At 55.2% G+C, this 25,424-nt stretch overlaps 1 protein-coding gene across 1 annotated transcript in view; it reads left to right on the forward strand.

Moving 5' to 3' along the window:
* The first annotated feature begins 257 nt into the window (after positions 1–257).
* The window catches only part of Crocc2 (ciliary rootlet coiled-coil, rootletin family member 2), a 54,884-nt gene continuing 29,717 nt past the window's right edge, over positions 258–25,424 (forward strand). Inside the window, exons 1-16 of the mRNA XM_051190662.1 lie at positions 258–349; positions 9,807–9,957; positions 10,830–10,978; positions 13,167–13,273; positions 14,605–14,746; positions 18,139–18,242; positions 18,764–18,961; positions 19,314–19,410; positions 19,487–19,576; positions 19,713–19,916; positions 20,208–20,407; positions 21,904–22,086; positions 22,461–22,605; positions 22,824–22,970; positions 23,254–23,484; positions 24,776–24,969. Of these exons, the coding sequence (XP_051046619.1) occupies positions 272–349; positions 9,807–9,957; positions 10,830–10,978; positions 13,167–13,273; positions 14,605–14,746; positions 18,139–18,242; positions 18,764–18,961; positions 19,314–19,410; positions 19,487–19,576; positions 19,713–19,916; positions 20,208–20,407; positions 21,904–22,086; positions 22,461–22,605; positions 22,824–22,970; positions 23,254–23,484; positions 24,776–24,969 (2,420 nt within the window). The 5' untranslated portion in view covers positions 258–271. The remainder of the gene's footprint in view (positions 350–9,806; positions 9,958–10,829; positions 10,979–13,166; positions 13,274–14,604; positions 14,747–18,138; positions 18,243–18,763; positions 18,962–19,313; positions 19,411–19,486; positions 19,577–19,712; positions 19,917–20,207; positions 20,408–21,903; positions 22,087–22,460; positions 22,606–22,823; positions 22,971–23,253; positions 23,485–24,775; positions 24,970–25,424) is intronic.

A 25,424-nucleotide genomic window follows, 5' to 3' on the forward strand; every position in this document is an offset into this window, starting at 1 on the left:
GCCAACAGTGTTCCCTAGTCCTCACAATAAGCCTTTACTCCTATTTCCAGGGAAACCCAGCCCTCAGCGTCCTGGTTGCCACAGCAACACTCATTGGCTTGCTTGGCTTGTGGTCTCCACAATCAAGGCGAAGCAGCTGTGCACCCAGGAGCAAGTGAATTAACAGGGCAGTGCAAGCATAGTGGTCCCGGGACTCCGCACGCGGTGAACGGTACCGGGCAGTTGAGGAGCCCAGGCACTGCTTATCTGGGGTTCTGTAGTCCTGCCCAGGATGAGCTCCACGTCCAGCAATCCTGAAGATGGGGACGCCACAGAGCAGTCTCAGCCGGGGCTGGCCACCGTGATCCAGGTCAGTGGAGTGGCTGCCCTCGGTGACCCCTGGAGAGCAGGTCCTGAGAGCACTTAGAATGCGCAGGAAGTGCAGCTGCGCCTCCCAGAAGCATGTTCTCCTTGCGCATGTGCTCAGCGTGAACATGAGCGCGCAAGTGCAGACCTCTGGACCAGACAAGGCCAGCCTCTCTGGAGCCCTGGGCTTGCAGGCTACACACCAAGGTGGGGCGGGGTGGGGGTGGGGTGAACGACAGGGGCTCCACCGTTCTGGTAGCCAGGTATGGGAGCAGTTGGGTCTGAGCTGGAAGGGGGACTTCAATTTGGAGGTATCCCCAATACCCGCTCTGAAAGCTGCAGAAGTTTCATTTCTACCTTCATGGAACTTGCAAGACACTCACCCCCACATCCGGTTCCTCCTCACCACCTGCCATTCCTCAAAGCTCACCTACTTACCCACCCAGCTGTCCCTCCTCCTAAGCCTCCACATCCTGCTTTCCCTGCACTGCGGTCATCCCGTCACCCCAGCCGGGCAGTCCCCGTCCCCTGGGGATCTCAGTGTACCCCAGATGGACCTGATGACTCAGAGTGGTCATTAACCCAGCTCTCAGTCCCTCAAAGCCATGCTGCAGGGGGTTGACGTGGTCCTAGGTAAACAGTACATCAGGTCCCCTGAAAGGAGTAACCACACAGATGGTACCAAGTGGCTAAATGACATGGTGGCACCTTTGCACACATAGGCATACACATCTGCCCACATAGGACAGACCGTGACACAGAGCAGATGGTTCAGTGGGTGAAGAGGGTTGCCATCAAGTCTGATGACCCTAGAGATGACCGATCCCAAAATTTGTTCTCTGGCCTCCACACAATGGCACGCACACACATACACTCCAACACCACACACAAATAAATAAATGTAATTAAAAAAAATAAGTCAGTTGATGAAACAAGACAAGAGATTGTCCTGGGTGGGGCTCTCAGCCGAGAAGCCGCTCTGTGAGCTCTACCTGAAGGGGTCTCAGGCTGAGTACTGAGAGCGAGGCTGATGATGGGTTCAGAAAGAGTGGCCAGCACACCACGGCTCACAAAATCTCACAGCCTAGCACATCTGAGCATCGCATGACCCTGTAAGAACCCGATCGTCTCCTTTGAGGCTTGAGAGTGGGAGTGAGTGGCTGGGTGTTTGCCAGTGGACTTGAGGGAGAAACCAAGAGCGATGCAAACTTCTCTGGGCATGGGTCCTGGGGGCTTCTGCCTGCACCTAACCCCACTGTCCCTGGGGAGCTGTCACCTGAGAGTCATCCAGAGCCTGGTGAGGCTGTTCTGAGTGCCCGGCCACACCTGCTATTTGCACAGCTGTGATTGAGATCTCTGTGCAATTACATCAGGTGAGCATGCAGCAGGAAGGCGCCATGAGATACCCAGATAGGCATATCAGACCAGTGGCAAGACTCTATGGATCTCCAGCTCCTCTGGCTACATACAGGGTACTGTGGGACCCAGAGAAGGGCTGAGCTCGAGTGGGGGAAGCCTCCTACGTGACCAGGGGCATAGCCTTTGACATCAACTTGCTTCCTGTGCTGGGAAGAGCTCCTCGGTATTCCTCTTCCTCCAGCCAGAGTTCTCTTCCCCTTGCTTCGTCTGCACACCTTCCTCCAACAGCCTCTGCACGGTGTCCCAGAGCACCGAGCCCCACGGGCTAGAACTGGAGACAAGGACCAGGCTTGAGAGCCCTGAGCTTGGTCCTGAGTGCAGGGTTAGGGAACACATTGGCTCGGTGAGTTCAAAGACTCCTAAAGTTACACATGAAATGGAGGGCTCACTGTGTACCAGGAGACAGAGCTTCCTGCATCCTCTCAGGCCCTGTCTAAGACAATTGGGAAGTGGAGTGGAAGGCTTTCCTACCCTTGACTTGGATGCTTTAATGGCATAGAACTTTCCAAACTGTTTCTTTTGGGTTAAGTTCTAGTTTTCTGGGAACTTGTCCATTACAAATTTTCATATTTATTGGCAAAAGCTGTTGCTATGGTTTGGGTGTGGTTTGAATGTGCCCCCAAAGGGTTCAGGAGCTGGAAGTCTAGGGGGTGACGGTAATGAGGAGTGGAAAGCGTTTAGGTCATAGGGCACTGGCCCCAGAAGAGATTGATGGCTTCTTTCTCCCTCCAGGATGAGTTGTTATTATTTTTTTAAAAAGGGGGGGCAGCAAATCCGGCTCCTGAACTCTCTGGCTCTTTCCATACACCACACAGTTTTCCTTCACACCTACATCCCCCACAGTGGCATCTGCCATGTTGGGAGATAGCCAGACACCTCACCAGTGCCCAGCAGAGGCACTGCCTCCAGCCCCGTGAGCTAAATGACCCCCATTCCTATACATGGCCCAGCCTCGCCATAGCAGCAGGATGTGAACATGGGTGGTGGCTCATATGCCTCTGCCCTTTTAATATCATGGGGCCTGAAGCAGGGAAAGCAGCCACTTAGGACGTTCTGTTAAGTACAAAAAAGTGCTGGACTAGCTAGGGGTGAGTGTGTCTCCCTGAGCGATACTTGCCCCTTCCTCTCATTGGCTGGTAAGTTAGGGCTCTTGTCTTAGTTAGGGTTTCTATTACTGTGATAAAACACCAAGATCAAAAGCGACCCAGGGAGGAAAGGGTTTATTGCATCTAACAGCTTGTAGTCCATCAACCCTGGAAGTCAAGGAAGGAACCTGGAGGCCATGGGGAAATGCTCCTTAATGGCTTGCTCAAGCCTGGCTTCTTACACAACCCAGGACCACCTATCAAGCGAGGGGTAGCATTGTCCCTAATGTCCTGGGCCCTCCCACATCAATCATTAATTCAGACAACACCCCACAGACTTGCATACAGGCCAGTCTTACAAAGGCATTTTCTCACCATCCAGCCCCAAAATGGTTTCATCTTCTCAAATTGTCACCCTCATTAAACACCAACTCTGGAAGCCACCAGCTTGCTCCACCAGCTTGCTCTCTGTCTCTGGGTGTTGTAGGAACCTCACATGGATGGAACCTTCTGACAGCTTATTTCACTTAGCATAGTGTCCTCAAGGTTCTCCCGTGTCACAGCATGACTGAGTGACAGTCCCTCCTGTGGATGAACCGTGCATCACTCACCAAGTCATTCCTCCATGGACCAATGAGCTGCTTAACCGCTGTGAGCACCAACAGGATGAGGGCTCATCCGTCATCTGGGTCTCTGGTTTCCCTTTTGTGGGGCTGTTCTAGAAGAACTGTGGGCTCCAGCTCTAATTCTACAGAGCCTGCCTTATTTTTCAGTGACTCCAGTATTAAACATTCCCACTTTCTTCTGTGAGGGCAAATGCTTAAAGGAAGACAGTATAGGAACTGCTCTCACTCCCAACTGCTGACAGCCGATCTTCAACCCTCTGGATCCACCTGGTCTAACATCAGCTACCCAGGGCTAGTGCCAGGGCCCAGCCTCACAGGATGAAACTCTTCGGACACCACCACCATTGTAGGCTGCCTCTGCCCTCTGACTGGCCGGCTAAATCTGAGGTTTCCCCAAACAGCTTGCAACACTCAGGGACCACCTCCCTGATTTGAAGGACTCCTTCAGGGAAATCCACAGAGGAGTGATGCCAGGTAGAGCTGTTAGGGTACACGCTTGTCCCAGTCCTGCATCTACACCACGCCCCTCGCTAGGGTTTTCATGGGTACTTCCTGTGTAAATACTACTGATTACATCCGGGTGACTGGAGCACTAGATCACCAGATGTCTTGGGGGTGGACAGAAAGATCCAGAGCTCTCATCTGGCTTTGTCATTCTGGAGTTCCCCAGGGACCCAGCCATCCCCCTTCTGGCCCCCTTTCAAAGTCACTCCTCGCTTTAAAGATCAGGAATGCAGGCCCACCAAAGAACAGGAGCTGACCGTGGCCCAAGCGTGGCCTGGCCACAGTGATAATCACATGCCAGCCACGAAAGGACACACTATCTGTCTCCAGGGCCACATGTCCAGACAACAGTGCCACTACACTGACCAGACAGACCACATCCTCTACTCACACTTTTCTTACCCATGGTGCAGAGCCAGGCCCCACCCTCCTCAGCGGGACATCCCACACCTTGACAGAGTTTTCTCCTCTGTCTATTCACCCTTTCTGTCTGCCCCCCCCCACCCCTCACCCCGTGTTCTTTATCCTGGGTCTTTATGCACACTGCTCTGCAGGCCTGCCGCCTTCCCCCCAGGAAGCCTGTGTGTCAGGACATAGGAGCAGACATGACAGACAGCATCTTCAGCCTGCTGAGCGTTCCCTGCTCTGAGTCATTTTGTAGTTTGTGATTCATACCTTCAGCCATTCCAACACAGCTTTCAATTACTTGTGTTGAGAACCTGTCTGAGCCTGTTTGGGTGCCAAGCATTGTGCTAGAGGCGGATGGGTAATCTGTTTCCTTCATCTTCATCTCCTGCTCCAACATCTAGCCCCTCATGACTTTAGATGCTTCTTCTCCAGGAGCAATGCCCATACCCCAGCTTGGCAAGTACAGTTGGGGGTGGGGATGAGGGTGAGGGGTGTCAATCAAGGCAGATGTAAAGCCGGCCTGTCAGACACAGTAGCTGTTACTAGGTACCAAGTCCAGTGGTACCGACCAAACCCTCTGCAGGAGGCCAAAGTGCTCTGAGCCTGCTCTTGGCCAGGCCGCCAAGGGGATGCAGGAGGGTCCACGAGCATCCAACCAGGTGCATATAAGGCAGGGAACTGTCAGAGACTTGGATATCCAGAAAACTAGCCCCACACGTGTTTGGGGACCTAGAGTTGGTCCTAACACAGACCTTCTCAGCAGTCCTAAACTTGCTTAGCTCCCGTTTTCCCACAGAGGGAGAAGGGCAGAGTTTCCAATTCAGGAAAACTGACTTCAGAAACCAGCTCCCGGACAGTGGACAGTGCTAAGCATCTTCCACCCACCCACCTAACCTGCCTCCAATCACACTGTCATGTTGGAGCCCCCAGCCCAGCCTCAGTTCCAGAAGTCAAGCTGGCCCTGTAGGCTTTCTGCAGTATTGAGTGGGGCCACACGGGGGCACTGTTGGAGCTCAGCATCCAGCTATTAGCAGCAGGCCTAGCCACCCCCGCACAGCGCACAGCGTTGAGATACAGGACAGCTCTCTGTCACCCAGCTGCGTCCTGCCTGCTGCCTAGGTTAGAGTCTGTGATGGTATCAAGTTACACTGGCCTTGTCTGTTGAATGCCTTCTCCCTCGGAGGCTTTAAATGGAGATTTGGGGTCCTGGCCCTGCTTGCAGCTGAGTTCTTTATTTGAAAGCTAAGGCTGAGCTCTGCCTTTCTCCATACCTGAAGCAGCTAAGTTCCTTTTTAAATCTACCCTGCTCTCCACTGGGGACCAACATCTAGACTGTCCACCTGTCTGTGGCCATAGTCATGAGCGTGAGGCCGTAAATGAGCTCACGAGCTTTGCCACTTCTGCTTACAGACTCCCCTCCTGTCTGGGTCACAGGAAGGCCCGAAGGGAGTGGGCCAGTGCTGCTGGCACTGTAAGAGGACCCCAGGGAGCCCACCAAGGGGGATCTTAGGAGGCTTCACACTCAGGCCTTTGCAGTCCCTGCTTGGCTCTGGTTAGACTGGGAAAGTGGAAACCACTTCCTCAATTACACCCCGGAGAGTTTAATGGGTTGTTTGCTTTTGTTTTGCTTTGTTTTATTTTCTTCTCCTCTACCTGCAGCCTGGAAGGAGAGTGTTGGGCTACCCTCTGGGACCACTTGGAGTATCTGTCCCTGAGTGCTCTATTCTGCCTCCAGTGTTTGAAATAGCATGAGAGGCCGCCACCCAAACCCTGCTCCAGAAGCCCCTGCAGGGGACACATTTAATTCTTCCTGTGTCCAACCTAGACAGCAGCCCAGACCCCAGACAGAGCACCAAGAGCTCACAAGGCCATGCCCCTTAGAGTCTGGACTCCAGTGGCCCCCGCCCTTCCTTACCAGTGGGTTGTACTTGGATGTCGCCTGGAGTCCCCTTCAGGATGATCACCATCCCGAATCCAGAAGAGCACACTAGAAGGGTCATGCCTGTGGGGCAGGGTTGAAGGATAGGCCAGGGCCCCAAGCTGGAGGCTCCTTTCCTGGATATGGCTCCACAGTGAGGGCTGGAGCCCTGCCCCTGACCGCAACCTCCCCATCCACAATCACTGCCCCCTCAGTGTTTGAGAAGATCCAGAATGGGCGAGGATACATACGCCACCCCCAGAGCTCCCTGTTCCAGGCAGCCTCCTCCAGACAGGGGCAAAAGTGCAGTGTGAAGTTCCTAGGCCACAGGAGGATAGGGAGGCTAGTTAACAAGCAAGGTCAGAGCAGTTTCCATTCCCCATGGGGGGGGGCGTGTCCAACCTATTATCAGGTACAGAACACCTACTAGGCAGCTGGTCCCAGGCCTTCCTCCTGCTCAGTCTCCCACCTTTCCAGCCCTGAACCCCATCCTTCACTCAACAACAACCCCTGGGGCTCTGGAAACCAGGATGGCCTGTAACAGCACCCTGCATTTCATACTCTGTAAGTTCACAGACGGTGGCATGAAGAGTTCCATTGATGGCGCAGGGACTCCTCCTCATTTCTCTTGAAGGGAGTCCTGCTGCGACCCAGAGAGCGAGGTAGAGGCCAGTCCCCTGGATGGGACTCCCTCCATACAACCACAGAAGAATCGGAGGCGCTGACATTTGTCCCCTCAAACAGTAGCCTCCCTAGGGTATTCGGCACGGGTTAAGCCGAGGAGCACACTGAGAGAAATAGGAAGGAACAAACATGGCCCAGCTCGTCTGAGTCTGAGGTCTTTTAGGAAAGTGACCATGGAAGTCCCTTTTGCAAAACCTTGGTGTCCGTCCCACAGCCAGAAGTTCCCCCTAAGAGACTATGCAGGTCCCCCATTCGCCCGCTATAATCTTCCCCAGAACCAGGCTGCATAGGAGAGACCTGGCCCCGGAGATGACGGTGACCCACCCGGGCTGGGGGGCCCCTGATGGATGGCAACATGGACAAAGCCAGTAGGGCATATGCTGTAAACAATTCTAGCCCCACTCCCCACCACCGGCCAGATTTGGGGTTAGGAAAGGAGGCGGTCCCGGGTAAGTTCCCGGGGGGGGGGGGGATCCAAGTCCGGGTCAGCACAAACCTCCTTGCACGAAGTAGCAGAGCCCCCGAGCCCTTCCCCCGCTCCATTTGCGTGGAGGCGGGGCGGCCCTCGCTAGCAATCCTCCCGCGCACTGGGGACCGGAGGCGGGAGGGGAGGGCGGGCTGCCAGGGACGCGCCCCTCCCGCTCCCCCTCCGCACCCCTCCTGCTCTGGCTGGGCGTCGACCCATCGCAGGCACCCGGCCACAGCTGGAACCTATTACGCCCCCAGCGCCTCTCGGGACGTCCCGGCTAATAAGTGACCCTCTGTAAACGTTAGGAATGAGTCAAGTTTGTGCTGCGCTGCTGCTTTCCCGTTAGCGGGTGGCGCCGCTGATGCTCCGGGGAGAGGAGGGAGGGAAGCAGGGTCCTTCCGGCCTGGAGGGAATCTCTGAAAGGAGCCAGCATCACGTCTTTAATCTGGGGGGGCCTGGAGGTGATGTTTGCTACCCCATTAGGCCTTAGGATCCCCTTCTGCAAAAACAGGGCAGCCATGGCTGGGCACTTCCAACCATAACTCTTAGACAAGCAGGAGACGGAGGCCTTGGTGGTCTTGGGAGGAAAGAGCAAACAGAGCTCTGCTCCTCACCAGTGGAGCTGCTACACCCAAGGAAGACTGTTTACCACCCACTCAGAGCAAGACTGGGAGGTCCTCTGGAGGAGCTTGAAGGGAGGGCACCTTCCCAAGACCACCTAGGGGAGGACGGCAAAACCTTAGGAAAGTAAGTCTTTGCCCAGCCTCAAGGGGCAGACTAACCAGGCTCACTCATTCACAGGTCTCACTTTTGCAGGGGTCCTGGGGAGCCAGGACAGGCCCTGTCCAGGGCCGAGGAGAACCTGGGTATTGGGATGACTCCAGTCTGGCTAACCTAAGAGAGGAATCTGCTGGGCAGTGGCGCAGGCCTTTAATCCCAGCACTCAGGAGGCAGAGGCAGGCGGATCTATGGGGTCAAGGCCAGGTTGGTCTCCAGAGTGAATTCCAAGACAGCCAGGGCTACACAGAGAAACCCTGTCTGAAAGAAGAGGAGTGTGTCAAATATCTAGGAGGCCTCGGTGAAAGTCACTTCAGTCAAGAGGTGGCAGATGGGCTCTTAATCCCCATCACCCTGTCTGCCCTTCCGTCCCTATCACACAGAACACATCAGCCTACAGGACCTGACTAGGTGTCAATCCCACGCCCATGCCTTACCCCAAACATGTGCCCCCCATCAACAACTTGATACTGAGAATCTGAGAGCCCAAAGACCTTCTCTAGGTAGGAATCCTGGGTAGGCAAGATGCTGTTCCCATGGTGTTGGTGACCTTGAGTTTCAGAGGTTTAGAACCTGAATTTCCAAAGCCAGAGGTCCCCAGCACTAAGCCTTGAGAGCAAGAGGCTTATGGCTCCAAGCCGTCACAGTCAGAAGCTCTATTATAGCTTTAGGTGCTTGAGACAGAGGTTGACTGCTCTGGGCTCAGAGCACCACCTGTCTGTGCCCTCAGCTCTAGGTGCCCAGCCTTGCCTCTAGAACCCTCAGTAGCTCTCCCAAATTCTTCAGAGCCTTGCAGCCCCCATTGTCTGTCTCTTCCCATTGGCTCTTCACTGAGTTCTCGCTTCCTTATAACCTTAATTTCTCACCGTTTCTGCCCGCGGTTGCTCTTTCGAACACTTCAGTTGTCAAGCCTGGTATTGTATAATAGCTCGTAGCTTCAGGTGCCAGGCTTTTGGCTCCTGGTACCCTTTAATGCAGCTGCTTCTACTTGTCTATAACTCATTCAATCAGCCCAGCCCAAATCACTCATGATAAAGAGCGCAGCATGGACAAAGAAACTGTTCGGAATGAGCTTTTTCTTGGCTCAACACAAGAGAGGGGTCTAACCCGAAAAGAGTGACCAGCAAGCCGCTTAGTCGCTGGTAAAGGGCTCCACACACTGTGGTCAGCCAATTACAAGCCTCATGCTTTCTATTGACTTGCTAGAGAAAGTGCCCACCTTTTAGTTGAGTCAGCCCGGGACTTAGCCCAGTCTGCTTAGCGTTGGAAAGGGCTTAGAGGTGAGCTGTGCTAACCCTTGGCTAGGAATCCTCTCAAATAGCCATCTTCTTGATTTCCTCATTTTTGCCAAAGCGATGCCTGCAACTGGCACAATCCCATCCCACAGGCGGGGAGACTTAAGGCATGTGGCTTGAGTGACCAGCCTGGCCCCACTTTGCTGTCTCCAGGACTTTTTGCTACATTGAGGTGACCATGAGGTGACTCCCATTGACACCAGTGAGCTTGTGCGAAGGGCCTGCCTGCAGGTTGTCCAGGGCTTACACGAACCAGAGCTCTGGGGTGTTTTTCAGAAGCTGGAAGACACCATCCTGAGCCCCATGGCCAGCAGGGAGGACCGGGCACTGACTGTGCGTGGAGAAGGCCAGAGGGCCTTACCCACCCCTGTGCCAGCCCGTATCCGAGAGATTGTATCGGGCAGCCTGGCGGGGGAGCCACTCTCAGGTGAGGATGCTCAAACTGCTCAGGTACGGCGGGGGTAGGGAGGGCAGGACTCAGAGCCTGTGGGAGCCACGCCATTAGGAGTGTCTGTGGCCCTTGCTGCCCATCCCAGACTCTCCTAGCCCATTTTTCCCAAGCACACTCTCCACATTGGGCCCCCGGGAGTCATGCAGACAGCTGTGAGGCTGTTACCAATGATCAATAGAGCTGACCTCTGTGTTGTAGCACCGTTATGCAACTGTGTCTTGATTTTATCCATCTCCTTCCTTTTTGTTTTTCACCAGAGTGGAAATCCTAAAGGTTGACACTTTCAGTTTAGGTTAAGCCCAGACATCATGAACTCTCTTTGCTCTTCATCCAGCTCCATGCACGTAGCTTTCTCATCATCGCACTGAGGGAACAGCTTCAAAGAATCCATCCCTACATGGAGACCAAATAGGAGTCAGGCTCCCTGGCCCTCAGTTGAGCTCATGACTCCCTTCTGCAGGGGTCTTGATGACCCTTTGTGTCTAATCTTCAGACAGCCCCAGACTAGTGTTGGGTGCGTGGAAAGGACAGAGAAACACCACCGCTTATCTGAAAAAAAGCATTCTTATTGTGTGCAGGGCCCTGTTACCCCAAAGCAGCAGAGTCATGACTGCTCGGGATGGGTGGTACCCAGTGCCCCCCCCCACCCCGCACATGCTTTAATTGTAGGAGTTTGGCCTGCCCATGAGTCTAAGGGAGGGTTACCAAAGGCAACAATGGTAGGAGGGTGCTCGGCAACAGGAGAGGAAGTTAAGTTCCTCATGGAAGCTCTCTCCTGTTGCTACAGGCCTAGCAGTGCGATGCTTGGGTAGAGCCCTGGCCTGATCTGGATGTTCTGCTCACCACAGGACTGCCAGAGCTGCCAGCTGCTGCAATCCAAGCACAGGAGGAGAGTGAGCTTCTGCAAGAGGAGCTGGCCCGGTTGGAGGACCTGTTGGCTCAGGCAGATGCTGAGCGGGAGGAGCTGGTTAGCAAGTGTCACATGGTCAGCCAGAGGGTGAGTGTGCAGCTGGTACTTGCAGGCCAGCGCTCACAGCCTGACCCTTGTTCGGGATCACCTCCCAGGACCAGCGATCATAATTGCAGGGCCATCATCAGCCAGTCTCGAGACACTGGGCAATAGATGGAGAAATCGAGGCTAGACCCAAAGGTGTGAAGCAGGAGTGGTCCCCTTCAGATGTATGCATCCCATCTGCTCCAGGAGTCCTGTGCAATGGCCTGGTCAGTGATGAGCTGCTTGTCCCAGGGCCTTGTCAGTCATAACCACAAAGCTAGCTTCTGAACAGAATATACATCCAGGGAGGACAGCCCCAGACTCCAGACAGAGCCTTTGGACAAAGACCTCACTCCAGCCCCCAGCTCTTTCTCCCATGCACCTACTTACTGCCAGGCCTCAGAACCGGAGAACTGAGGGTGACCTTTGAGATACAGGCTTCAGCCAGAGTTTTTGGTGGGGATCCCTGTGGGCTAGAGAATGCCTTTTCTATGAAGATAGAGAAACTCGGGCATTAAAATGAAGGCACTTTCCAGGCAGGAGCCTTTTTCATGCATTACCCTCTCCAAGTTGTAAGCTTTAGAAGCAGAACTGGGCAGGCTAGGTACGGGATAAAGGAGAACAGCCCACGCAGTGACTCCCCAGCATCGGTCCCCAGGCCATCTTTGGACTCAGCCCGAGCTCTGGGTGGCAGGACAGATGAGGTAACAAAGGCTCAGCTCTGGCCAGTATTCCTCTAATGCCATGGGACTTGTGACCCTCTTAGGGGTCACATATCAGAGACATTGGATATCATATATTTCCATTATGATTCATGACAGTAACAAAAATACAATTATGAGATACCAGTGAAATAGTTTATGGTTGGGGTTCACCACAACATGAGGGGCTGGATTAAAGGGTGGCAGCATTTGGAAGGTTGAGAACTACTGCCCTAAGGCTATACAACCATGCCGGATCTGCTCTTCCTAGGAGATGTAATCAGAAACCTGTGAAAAGCTTCAGGCTTCACCATGCTTGACCATGCTTGGCCACGCCTCCTAGTACAACCACATTAGCCCTAAAGTGCCCACCTGCCAATGGGTCCCAGTTCTCTGATGCCCTTTCCACCCAACTAATCCATATGGGAAATGCTATTTTCTGTAGCCCCCATCCTAAGAGTCTGTCTAAGAAAACCGTGAGGACCCCCTTATGATGATGTGGCTCAGGAGCTCCATGAGGCAGCTCTTCCTGTGAGCCTCTGCCCTGGTGCATTCTGGGGGTAGAGATCGTCCTAGCACAGGGCAGGAGATGCTGGGAATGGTCTTCAGGGAATAGAATTTGCAGATGTCCTTCGTAAGAGTAGTAAACTAGTAAGCCATGAGTCAGAGCTCAGCTCACAGCCAGCTAGATGGGAAGTGCCAGAAGACCCTGCCCCAAACTACTCCCCAGCACACAGGTGGGACCAGGTGAATGGTGTCCAGCATGTCCTCCCCAGATGATGCTACAATCCCTTATCATTGGAGTTCTTTGGCCCCAATGGTCACACTGCTGGTGACTGACCCTTGGCCATCGTCCACTCCTGTGTCCCATCCTCCATCCCCTGCTCTTTGTATCTCCTTCCCTGGCCCCATGATTTCCTAGGACCTGGGTTCAGATTCCCACGGTAGTAATGGCTCTGGCAGTAGGCCTCGGGTGTGCTTTCCTGACACCCACACTGTCCTCAGCCTCTTTTCCTAATCCTTGGGATAATGCTCTGTGTTCATAGCAAGGGGACTTAGCACCATGCGAGTTAGTTCCCAGCTGGTAAGGATGACGGTTGAAAGGGGAGGTGCAACTTGGGAAATAGGTCAGGTCAGAAGGGTCCAGATTCATGCCCCGTGGAGGCATGGCAGAACCTGCTTTACACCTGTCCCTGCTCCAGCCGCCAGGGCTGAAGTGTCTCCAGGGACCCCCAGAGCCCTGCCTCCTGCTAACCCCACCACTCCCATAGAATCTCCAGGTCTACTAGGATCCAAGCATCATCTGCTCAGCCAGCATGCTCGCCCCCCCCCCTCCTGTGGGCTGCAGGCCCTGGACAGAGAAGCAGGGGATGAACAGGACCCTGGGAGGCCCTGTATTCTGCCTCTGCCCAGAGTGGGCTTTATGTCAAAGATGTCCTACCTGGCTGACCAGAAAGAGGTTGACCAGATGGGCTCACACTCCTTCCTAGCTGCAGGCCCGCCTGGACACCACTGAGGCACGGCTTCGGAAGTCAGAACTGGAGCATAGCATGGACTTGGAGGAGGCACTTAGCCGGCTGGAGGTCTCACAGCAGAGGTGAGACCCAACGGACAGGCTGTCTGGGTTGCAGGAGTGCAGTCATCATCCTAGAGGGGGCAGACCGCGCTACGCCTTGCAGCCATTGGCCAACCCACCAAAGCTATTCTGGGTTAACATTTGTAAAAATTTGGCGCAGGGGAAGGATCCTGGGAAGAAAGGGCCAGTAGCAAGCAGAGCTGGGTACCATGCTGTGCTCTCTCTCTTGCTTCCCATTGGAGACCACATGCAATTTCTCATCCCTGTGTCATAGGCCAGGGATAATACAGAGCTGAGAGCTCTCCCATCACTGCTGGGTGAGTGAGACTCCTCTTCACCCCGAGTACAGGAAGCAAAGACATCGAGAGGCTTGAAGTCATAATATCCCAGAGCTGGGGTCAGGGGACTTTAGGAGAGGCCACCTACAAGTGGCATTTGAAGTGGCCTTGTCCTCTGCCCACACCCCTCCGTATATATTCCCACACTCTGGACATGGCAGCATCCATGTCATCTGAGGGGGAAATCTCTCACTCCCCCTCCCAAATAGGTTTGGGCCCATGGGCAGCCTCCCAAGGCGCAGTCATTGCCAAGGGCTCCCTGAGCCCTTCCTCTGAGTGCGATGCCTGGCCGTCACTGTTGGTGGGTTACCACAGTCAACCGTGAGCCATTGCCACACACAATCCTGGGTGCCCTTCTCTAGCTCTGCTTACCATCCCAACCGCAATTCCAGAACTTTTGGCTTCAAACCTCTCTGATGTCAACAGGCCCTTTTGTTCATTCTTGGCAAGATTGTGCCACACCCCAGTCCCAGAAACAGCCCTAGAGCCCCACTTGAGCTGATCTTGCCATCACTAACATCCTGTGGTTGGCTTATCCTTCAGGAATCTGGCGAAGGAAGAAAATGCTGAAGAGCATTTTGAAAACCCATTTTTGGAAGGGGGTGGGGGGAGGAGAAGAGCCTCAGGGAAGCCTGATGCCTGAAGAGCTGGCAAGAGGGCCAGCATCTCCCAGAGGAGCCCAGCTCCTGGCAGCCTGCCCCTCCAAGGCTCCCTTTGAGCCTCCTGTACCCTGTAAACTTCTCACGGGCAGAGGAGTGGCTAGGGGTGAGGGGGAGCTTGGGGCAAAGAGGATGCTGAGCTGGTCCTGGGGCTAGTTCTTCCGATGCTGGCTTCACATGGGGCTCATTGACATTGGTTTCGCTGTTTGGGAGCGCAACCAGGGGCCATGCCCCTGAGCGGAGTTCAGGAACCTCGGGGCACCATCTAGACCCCTTCCTTGGCTTAGGCCCCCTGGATTCGGTGTGCTTCATTAGGAAGTCACCACACATGAAGCTGTGGGTTTTGTCCATCTAGGAGCATGGGCCTTTCCCAAGTAAACACCCTCCTGCGGGGACAGCTGGAGCACATGCAGAAGGCCAATGACACATTGGCCAGGGAGCTGGCCAGGATGACACACAGCTTGCTCCGCCTGCAGGGCAAGCTGGAGCTGCGGGAGGTACGTCGCTCATCCAAGAGAAAGGTCCCTGCTTCTGCCTGTCTAATTTGGTGCCTGCAGCTGATGGTGGTAGGTGGGCAGTGAGGATCAGGAAGGGGGATGCTGGCTTTGAGCAACCCCTCCTGGTGGGAGGCCTTGCCGTCCATTCTGCTTGGTCACCGCAGTCTGTGTCATGAGGGAAAGGAGACCAAGACTGGACGGTTCTTGTGACACTGTTGGCCACGCAGAGAGGTTGCTCAAAAAAACCTGGGTTGCACAGCTGTTCTTAAGTTCCTGGCTGGAGACCACCAGAGACCCACAGGCTTGCCCATTCAAGTGTAGCATCAGGACTTGGGAGATGTCCAGGTCTGGCCTGCTGATCTGTCTGTCAATGGGTGTGGTGCCTCCTGAGAAGGGTGTGGCCTTGGAGAGGCGACACTATACAACTGAAGCTGAAGTAGTCCCTTGACAGCCCTGCTCCAAAGGGTCTGAACGCATATCACACACCAGTGGGAACTGAAGTCACCTGAAGATCTCTCCATATGAAGGCAGATGCTGAGGGGGCCCTGGATCCACATATGTCCCTTCAAACAATCCACCTCTGAGAGGCCATCACTGCCCCTCCCTCAGAGGTCAGGAAAGGCAACCACAGAGGCCACCTGGCCCCTGCCCCTGCCCCTGCCCCTGCCCTGCCCCCTGCCCCCTGCCCCTGCCCTACACCTGTCATTCCTGGCACTACAGTGGAGGATGCACTGTCACTAGAGTGTCACCAGGGAGCTGGATTTGTCATCCCAGCAGATCTGGGCACAGGCTTGCCAAGGCAGATGACACCCTGTCCAGATTATGCATCTGGATGTGGCCCACACCACCCACCTGGGCGGCTTCCACAAAACAATGCTGTACAGGCACCTTGGCTTTGCCCATTGTGGGCCAGGCCCTTCCTGTGAAGGACTCTGCCTCTGGGCTCTTTGCTGCTGCCAACCAGGCTGACCCAAACTCTACATGAGGCGTTGGTCTCGTTGCTCTGGTGACTTCACCCACCTCGTTTCGGCTTTGGCAGGCTGCAGCTTCCTATGACACAGCCCCGTGTGGGCTCTTCCTGGTCATCCTGCTTAAAGCTTCTCCGACATCTCTCCTTCCTCATGACTGGGAGGACCCTCAACCCTTTCAGGGTTACCTATGCCCGCCTCTCCCTCCTCTCATGCCACCCAGGCGTCTGCCAATCTTGCACCATCTCTAGTGCTCAGAACCGTTCTGACTTACTTCTCCTCTTTTACCCTGAGCCAGGCTAATTTCTTCATACCCGTGATCTTGCTCATCACTGTTCTTCTGACATCAATCACCTTGGACTCTGACTTAAATAACAAACATCAGGTTTGTCATCTTTAGGAGGATGGATGGAGTCTTTTCCAAATGTCCCACATCCCTGGTTGGTGTGCATCCCAAGCAGCTATCTCCTGCTTTGTCTGATGTCCCACCGCCTGCCGTTGCCCTGGTGTTTCTGATGACTCCTAATCGCCCTGCATTGTCTCCTTGTGTCACGGGTGATCTTTTATCCTTTAACGGCAGGCAGGTTATTGTCCTCCGTACTTTGTGAAAATTCTTTGAACCTGGGGTGAATGCAGGCTTTTTCCCTTAAAGTATTTCCAGCTGCTTTAGATGGGTGCCTTGAGGCTCCAACAGTCTTCGGGCCATACTTCAGTGGGATTTTAGCTTCTGTGTTTGTGAAAGCCTAGGCTGGGTGTGCTTATACTGCAAGACATTATTGTTTCATTGTGGTTCCAGGCACAGGGGAGAACTGCTTCTTTTGTTCAGCTCTAACATTCTAGACAGGCAGTTTCTCTGCAAGGCTGTGTGTGTGTGTCTGTGTCTGTGTCTGTGTGTGTGTGTCTGTGTGTGTGTGTGTCTCTCTCTCTGTGTGTCTGTGTGTGTGTCTGTGTGTGTGTGTCTGTGTGTGTGTGTGTCTGTGTCTGTGTGTGTGTCTGTGTGTGTGTGTCTGTGTGTGTGTGTGTGTCTGTGTCTGTGTGTCTGTGTCTGTGTCTGTGTGTGTGTCTCTCTGTGTGTGTGTCTGTGTGAGTGTGTATATGTACAAGCCTGAATCTATGTGAGTGGTGTGTGAGCCCGTGTGTATGGTGTGTGTTATGTGTAAGTTGGTATATGTGAAGATACAAGTGTATCGTGTACGTGTACACATGCCATTGTGGTGAATGGCAGTGTGAGTGTAGTGTGCTGGAGTGTGGTGTTTGTGTGGTCTGAATTTGTGTGCATGTGAATCTGTATGTCTGTGGCTCTGTGGGAGTGTGGGTATGTAGGAGTAGGATGAAAGTGTGAGCATGTGCTTGTGTCTTGTCAGAGGTATTCTCGTTCATTCCCTATCCCTAGTCCACTCACCCTTAGTGTGTGTTGGGTGCAGCTTTGGGACAGCTACCATGTTTGAGAAGACCCCCACTTTGGGTGTCCCCTCCGTTTAGAGAATGGGCGGCTTGCTCCATTTAGAAAGAAGTGGCATGGTGCTGGGTTCCTCCCCTGCACCACGTCCTGGCTGCAGGCTCCCCTGTGCTAGTCCTCTCTTGTCAAGAAGAGGAGAAGGTCTAGAATTCCGTGCTCCCGTGAGACAGGAGCCAGGCTGTCTCATTCCTAAGATGTGACAGAGAACAACTGAGTGTCCCCTGCTGTGTCCCAAGGTGTACAGACACGTGGTCGTGGGATCAGGACCCACAGAGGGCTCAGACACAGGGTCTGCTGGAGTCAGGCATGGCCTCATACAGGAAGAAGTGTGTCTTTAGCCAGGCATAAGGAGAGTGTGTCCATCTGAAAGCCATGCTGAAGAGCCTCGGGGGTGGAGGGAGCTAAACATCCAGGGACCGGCAAGGAGCTAGAGAGGAACAATTGCTACAGGGGACCCTGTGGGTTCCAGGGCCAGCAAACAGGACACAGTGGGGTATGATGACAGGAAGGTAGCACATAGACCCCAAGAACCTTCCGGACCCCACTGTTCCGGGCACATGTCATGATGGGCCTGGCTTCTCTGATAACTCTGCTGCTGCAGGCTACACTACCCTGGGGACCCTGAACATCCTGTAGAGCCCCCTAGCATTGGCCCTCCCATGGCACTGAGGCGACGGAAGAGCAGCCCCTCCCTCAGAGGGCAGCACCAGTTCCCTGGGGAGCCTCTCTGTCCTGGGAGACCTGATTCTCAGCAGCCCTGCCTACTGTGGGACAATACTCCCTGCTGCCGGGTAGGATCTGGGAACAGTCCTCTCTTGGAGGACAAGGCAGTGTCTCCCATGTGGGGTTGGGACACCCATGGGATGGATACCTAATAGGTGACACAGGTTCCCCTTCCGGCCCATGATGGGGTGGTAGGAGACAGAAGGGACGTGGCCTGAGTCAACAAAACCTCTTGTTAGCAGACCCAAAGGTTGGGCCTGAGAGAGCCTGGGGACATCCTCCCCCTGTGGAGACAGGCCAAGGCTCTGCAGACACACCTGGCTGAGCTTCGGGCATCCACTGAGAGGTAAGCAGAAGTGCCCACCTCATGGCACCTGAGTGGTAGGGAGAGGTTGCTCCTGGGCTGCAATTATGCTGGCTCTGGCAGTGGGAAGAGGGAAGGGGGGGAGCAAAGGTGGATGGAGGGCAGGGCATTGACATGTGTGTGAGAGGGTGGACACTGGCCTTCATAGAGTTTTGGGAATCCATCTAGTCCTTTCTGGACACTTCACGGGGATCATCTGTCCTAGTCATGCCCAGTAGTCCTCGATGTAATTGCATCCCCATTTACACTGGAGGAAATAAAGGTCCAGAAGCCAGTGTCTTACTCAAAGTTGTCATTTCTGACCAGGCCCATCCATGCCCACTCTTCCTTGGCTCTATCCTCGACATTCTATGACATATGAACCAATCCATAGCATATAGCAGGGCTTCTCCTAAAAACGGTCATTGTTTGTGAGACCTCTGAGGTCTGGCTTGCAGCATCCTGGGCACCAAGATCACAGTAGGGTCATGATGCTCAGCCAACGTACTGCTCTTGTATTCCAGGGGTCTTGCTAATGCTCAGGCTGACATGGCCCAGACAGCCCAGCGCTTGCACGTGGCCTGCCTGAGCCTCGACTCCCACCTGCGGCTGACAGCCAGCAGCATGACCAGTGACCTGGAGCAGCGGCTGAGGGAGCAGGCCAGGGAAATGCGGCAGCTGCAGGGTCTCTGGGCCACTGAGAAGGTGGCGCTACAAGCCAGGTGGGCCATGGGCTCTGACTGGCCAGGGCAGGGATACCCAAGAAGCGTGGACTTGAGATGAGGTAGAGGGAGCAGTTGCAGTTTTCTGGGTGATCCACACCCAGAATTCTAACATGGGGCTGAGATGGAGATCTGAGATGAAGAGCATAAGCCATGACAGCTGAGCTTAGAGTCATTGTTCTATTCCTAAAACAGCAGGAGTTATCAGCCTTCTATAGCGGGGAAACCACGCAATCGGGACATGGACTGGGGTATGGTCTTAGCACCACAGGGGGGCCAGGCCATAGGGAGGAATCCTGATGGACCCGCAACACCCACAGGGCCCCTCACCGTCACCCTGACCTCTCTCCAGGCTTTCAGAGCAGACACTGCTGGTAGAGAAGCTCTCTGAGCAGAAGGAGGAAGGAGAGAGGTCCATCCTGGCACTCAAGGCGGACATCCAGAGATTGGTTTGTGTGGTGGGAAATGGGGTGCTTTCCCGTGGGTGGGTGCACGTCTGCTTAGCTCAGAGCTCTCTGTCCACAGAAATCCGGGCGCAGTGGGGGCCAGATGGTGGTAGATGAACTGAGGGATGAGGTTGGAGCCCTGCACCATGTCCTGGCCAGCATCAAGGAGGTACCCCCCCATTGTTTTTCTTGGATGCAGATGACCTGGGGGGGTGGGGGACACTGGTTCTAGTTTATCCTCATCCAGAAGGTCCTGTTTAATGGTGGCCCTGCAATCTCTCCTCTTCTGCCTCTGTGACCTGGAGGTGGCCCAGTCAGATGCAACTCTGGAGTTGACCTGGAGCAGCAGCAGTGACATCAGGGAGGTAGAGGGCAGACTGAGAAGCCCCCCACGTTCTCTGTCACCTCACCGGCATGTGTCCCCAACCCGGACGAGCTCTCCAGCCAGCCTGAACCCTGCACTGCAGGCTGTGCAGGCAGCCATTGAGAGGCGGCAGCAGAGGGAACAGGTGTGTGACCACAGCCCACAGGGCCACCAGAGCCACAGATCTTGCCCAGCTGGGGTGCCTTTATGGAACTTTCCACAGCCTGCCCTGGGGATGGGGGGGGGACTGCACTGCAGGGGGTTGTGGCCTGCTGTGGAGGAGGGGTTGGTGACCCAGTCTCCAAGGAGCCTGCCCCTAAGCTCCACAGCCTGTGAAGGGGCTTCAGGGTTAGGGTTAGTCCGGGGCCCTTTCTGGGAGAACGGAGGTGCTTTGGATGGCTGCTGATGCTCCCTGTGGGTTCCATTACCCGGGCAGGAGCTGCGGCTGAGGTTGGAGTCCTCCCAAGAGGAAGCAGCTGGGCTCCGGGAGCAGCTGTCTGGGTACCGGCAGGAGCTGCGGGCCTCACAAAGGCTTCTGCAGGACCGGGCACGGGAGCACGCGGACCTCCTGGGCCAGCTGGAGGCCCAAAGGCAGGAGGCTCGGCACTGCCAGGCATCTATCCAACTCCTGGAAAGGTGACAGGAGCAGCAGGGCTGGACAGGGTGGCACTGAGCAGTTGTCCTCTGTGAGACCTCACAGGAGGGGCAGGAAAAGGCCACATCTCCAGACAGGCCTTCTGGGAGCCAGGCAGCCCCTCACTCCGCACCCCCTTTGCCTGGACTGAGTAGCTCCTCTCCCTTGTCCATGCCCCCTGTAGGGTGCCTGACCTGGGGTTCCCTTCCCTAAAATGCAAAGGCACCATTTGCACATGCCCTAAGCTCTCTGCGGGGCTAGTCCCATATCCATCCTGCCTCTGCTCTCCTGCCTCCCCTGCTCCAGAACCCCCTCCAGGAGGCCTTTCCCTATGTGACCCTTCACGGTGGCCAAAGAACCCCACTCCCCACATAGCGTGCGAGTTCCGCGGCTCCTTTGCAGCTGCCACAGAGTTACACATGACTCTTGGACCCAAAAGAATCAGGGCCACAGAGTGCACAGGGAATCTCTGGGATCTACTGGATGCAGGCTGCATAAGAGCCAAGTGTTAGCCATGGATCCGGAAATCTTCCTGAAGGAAGCGTACAATGCCCCAGGGAGCAGAGACCGCCATGCACATATTCTGGGTGCTGCAGCACACATGAGTATGAACCAGCCCAATCCTGGAGAGACACAGAGCAGGGAAGGGGCTGCAGGGACACAGATCAGGGCAGCCTTGCACAGGGGTGGAGACCCAAAGGCCGCAGTGATGAGCTCAAGGAGGGCAGGGTGGCCTCCCCAGAGCAGGGTAGGGCTGTGTGGCAGTCTGTTGGGCAGGCAGGGCCATGTCACAGAAGGAGGTCTATCCACATCTCCAAAATCAGGGCACAAGAGGCCACATGGGATGGGGCATCTGTGGGGTGCAGGGTCAGAGCAGAAGCAGCAGGGGATGCTGGGAGGCTTTCAGCAGGATACGGTGAGCCCGTGCAGTGCCAGATCCAAAAGACCTTTGGGAAATGGGATCTGATATTCAGAGGACACAGTGAGAGGGGCGTTGCTAAAACTTCAGAGACCCAGATAAATGCCAAGGCACGGCCGTGTTCAGGGGCTTCAGGACCCACAGAGTGTGGGCTGAGGGACAGATCAGGTAGACAATGGCCAGGGGGCTGTCCCATCTATGGTGGAGGTTTGCAAAGATGGGGCGGACATTGTGTGGCAGATAGAGGTCTGTGACAACTGCCCGGGTTTGGCCTGTGTGGCAGATGGCTGAGCCCTAAGCTCCGGCAAGGGAAGGGGAAGGCTGGCCAGAGCAGACAGCGGCCACCTCCCCTCAGCCAGCTCGTGGGCCGGTGTCGACTCTTCTCACTGGGCCTCCCTGAACTCCATCTGCCTTTGAGGCCCCTGAGGCCCTGCACCCACCCAACCCCTCCTGACACAAGCCCCCGGCTGTACGGATCCATACCCATCACCCCCAACCACCCTGTCCAGTACAGTAAGTCACGATGGTCTCAGGCGAAGCATGGCTTGAGGCCGCCTCTGCCTTTGCTGCTGCTCCCAGGGAGAAAGTAGCCCTGGAGACAACAACGAAGGAGCTAAGAGCGAAGGCAGACATCCGGGACGCAGAGACACAGAAGCTGGAAGTCACGAATGCAGAGCTGCGGAGAAGCCTCCTGCTGCGGGCAGAGCAGAAAGCTGAGCTGGCCCAGCAGAGCGAGCGGAGCCTGCGTGAGCTGGAGGCCAGGTGGGCTGTGGAGGGGCTGCAGGCCAGCAGGGTCCCTTAGACTGTGAGACCACAGGTGAGAGACCACCATCAGAGGCAGGGAGCAGGCAGTTCTCCTGAGCAGGGTACCACACAACCCACATTCCCACACCAGCCAGCCCAATGTCTGGCTCTGTGTACGCAAACCACCCATGTGTATACCCCACCCAGGCATGCAGCTAGAGGGCACCATGCAGCTTTGGGGGCTCCCCAGGCTTAAAGGGGTTTGTTAGAATTTCCCTGCCTATGAGTTTTTTTTTTTTTTTTTTTTTTTTTTTTTTGGGGGGTGGGGGGTGGGGTGGGGTGGGCATCTCTGAAGAGACCACCTGACCTTGCCTTCTGGCTTCCGGGTTCAGCCAGGGCCGCCTGGAGCAGCTGGAGGAGAAGGTTTCTGGGTTCAGGAAGGAGCTGGCCACAGCCCGGGAGGCACTAAGCTCAATGCAGCTGCAGAGGGACATTGTGGAGACTGAGAGGGAGAGCCTGCGTGGGGCCCTCGCCCGGGTATGTGCCGCAATACACGGAGTCCTTGCTCTGTCCTTACCCACGTGGTCTGGCCCACTACCAGGGCTCCTAATCAGTCATGACACCTTGCCCTCCCAACCCCGCTGGCCACATCTGCTCCTAGGGAATCTCCCTGGGCCACCAGTCACCAACTCTAGTCAGAAGGAAGGTGAAGCCTCTCCCTGGAGCCAACTCTTGGTGACCACTATGCCTCACAGGCTGAATCTAGCAATGCTGATTTGGAATTGCTGGTGGCACGGCTGAAGTCAGAGGGCATGGAACAACGGGACTCGCTGGCCAAGATGGCTGCCCTGGTGGAAGGGCTTTCCCAGGACAAAGGCACCCTAAACCATCTGGTGCTTCAGGTAAGGCAAGAGCCAAGGCCCCAGTTTCCCCGAGGTGCCCCTGAGCCTTCTCTGTGGTCTTGTCCTACCATCCATCCCCCAGATCTCCTTGCTACTTGGATTGAGGCCGGCATCCCAAAAGTAGGCTCTAGACAATGGATGCAGGGCCTGGCCACTGGTCCTGGCCAAGCCTGAGACAGGAACCACAGCATCTCCATGGAAGGCCTCCACGGGTGGCTGACTGGCTTGCAGGGACTAGGGGTGTGTGGCCCACAGGTTAAATGTCTTCCCACCTGCTCTGCAGCTGGAGCAGGAGAGGGACCAGCTCCGGGAGCAGCAGAAGGTGCTGGAGCAGGAGCAGGCCGGCGTCAGGGAGCAGCTGGCACAGGCAGAGCAGCAGCTAGAGCGCCTTAGGGCTGAGCGGAGAAGTCTACAAGAGACCTGTGAGCACCTGGAGCAAAAGCAGGGACATCTAGAAGGACAGGTGGTCCTGCTCGGGCAGGAGAGTGCCCAGCTCCAGGAGCAGGTGGGCCAGGTGAGGCCAGGCTGTGGGCAGTCACGCAACTGTCTTGCTGCTGGTGGTTGTACCTCTGAAGGAGGTGGATGCCTCAGCGGAAACAGTTCCTGCTGCACAAACATGAGGATGCGAATTGAAGTTCCCGGGACCCAGGGGAGGGAGGAGCCAACAGCAGCATGTATGATCCCTGTGAGGGCTCCAGGCAAGGCTGGGGAGTGTGTAGAGGGGAGGTTTGAGTCAGGCATGTCCTCCATGTTTGGATTTGCTCCTGGCCTCTGGTGCCTGGTCTGTGTGCACACAGATGAACTCCCCTGCTACACATCATTCAAGCCTGTGTGTGTTTGTTTAGTTGCTGTCTTTTGGGTGTAGGATTTCTTTGGGGGGGGGTTGTTTACGTGTAGGTATGCGTGCACATGCATGTACGTTCATATGTGCACACCCGTGTGATGGTCAGAAGCCCACCTCAGATGTAATTCCTCAAGTATCACCCACCTTGTTTGGGCCAGCTTTGAGGCAGAATACCATGGTGGCATAAAAATGTGGACGAGGAAAAGGCGGTAGTGACAATCTACCTCACAGAGGACAGGAAGCAGGAACAGGGAAATAATGACAAGAACGGGCCGGATCCCCCAAGGGCCCACTCCTAGCGATCCATTTCCTCTAGCGAGGTCTTGCCTCCTAACTTGTCACTCCTGAGCTTGCAGGAGTGGTCCATAGTTGGCTCACAGCTACGACTAGAGTCAAGCCCTCTGTGGACAATGGAACAAATTAAGACTTAGGGTGTTCTTGGTAACTGTGAATTCCTTAGCATCGCGCCAGCCCAAAAGCAACAAATGCCTCGAGAAGGGAAGAGGCCCAAGTGGCTGTTCCCTGTGCCTGCGGCTTCTGCAGCTCTAGGGCTCCCAAAGGCCTTGTCTAAACTCTGTTGAGGTGACTGGGGGAACCCCTGTGCTGTGTCTGCACCCCTATACCCCACATCCACCTCCCTGGGCACTCACGGTCTAGCAAAGATTGACACCCCACATCCACTTCCCTGGGCACTCACGGTCTAGCAAAGGTTGCCACTGAGATCTACAGTTGGCTGCCACCTAGCAACACCCAGTCCTATCACTCATCCACCAAGATTTCAGAGCGGCCCTCCCCTCCACTGCAAAGTTCATGCATGATTTGTGAGTGCTGATGCTTCTTACGTCCACCCACCTTCTCTACTGTCCGTCCATCTGCCTCCCGTGCTCCCTTACCCTCGGCGGCCTCTTCCCATTGGCTCACTCTCTTTTCCTTGTCTCATTGTCCCTTCTTCCTCCCCTAGGTCACATGCAAGGAACAGGCCCTGGGGAAGCAGCTGGCACAGAGCCTGCAGGACCAGGAGGCCCAGATGGACATTCTGCAAGAAGCTCTCCAAGAGAAGAATGCTCTGTCGGAGGAGCGGGCCCAACTCCTGGCTAAGCAGGAAGCCCTGGAGAGGCGCAGTGAGCTTGCGACTAAGGAGGCCGCTGATTTGAGGTACTAATGCGACCACTAGTCGGGCACAGCTCTCATGACAGCCCGCAGTGTTACAACTGCAAGGCACTACATAGACACAGTGGCATAGGGCAGGATATGTCTGCTGCCAGCATATGGTATTATGGGCTGTATAGAGAGGAAACATTGTACCTTTGAGGTGGTTCCGTATTAGATAGGGTACCCTGGGGTCACCTTCCTGAATACGGGGGACAATCCCGTGAGACCAGAAACACAGCTGAGACTGGTAAAAAGATATGCAGTTTCTTCCTGAAGAATGAGGAGCTCGGGTTGGCTGTGTCTGGAAGCTTCTACAACCCCAGAGATCCTTCTCCTCCTCCCTCTGAGATTTCATTCCCAGGGAGACACTTAGAGGTAGCAAGAGGGCCCATCTGGGTCTTCTGTCCAGTGGCTGTGCCCTAGCAGTCCTGGGAACCAGAGGCACAAAGCTGTGCAGC

The sequence above is a fragment of the Phodopus roborovskii genome, unplaced genomic scaffold (assembly GCF_943737965.1).
Source record: "Phodopus roborovskii unplaced genomic scaffold, PHOROB, whole genome shotgun sequence".
In the NCBI taxonomy this organism is placed as follows: domain Eukaryota; kingdom Metazoa; phylum Chordata; class Mammalia; order Rodentia; family Cricetidae; genus Phodopus; species Phodopus roborovskii.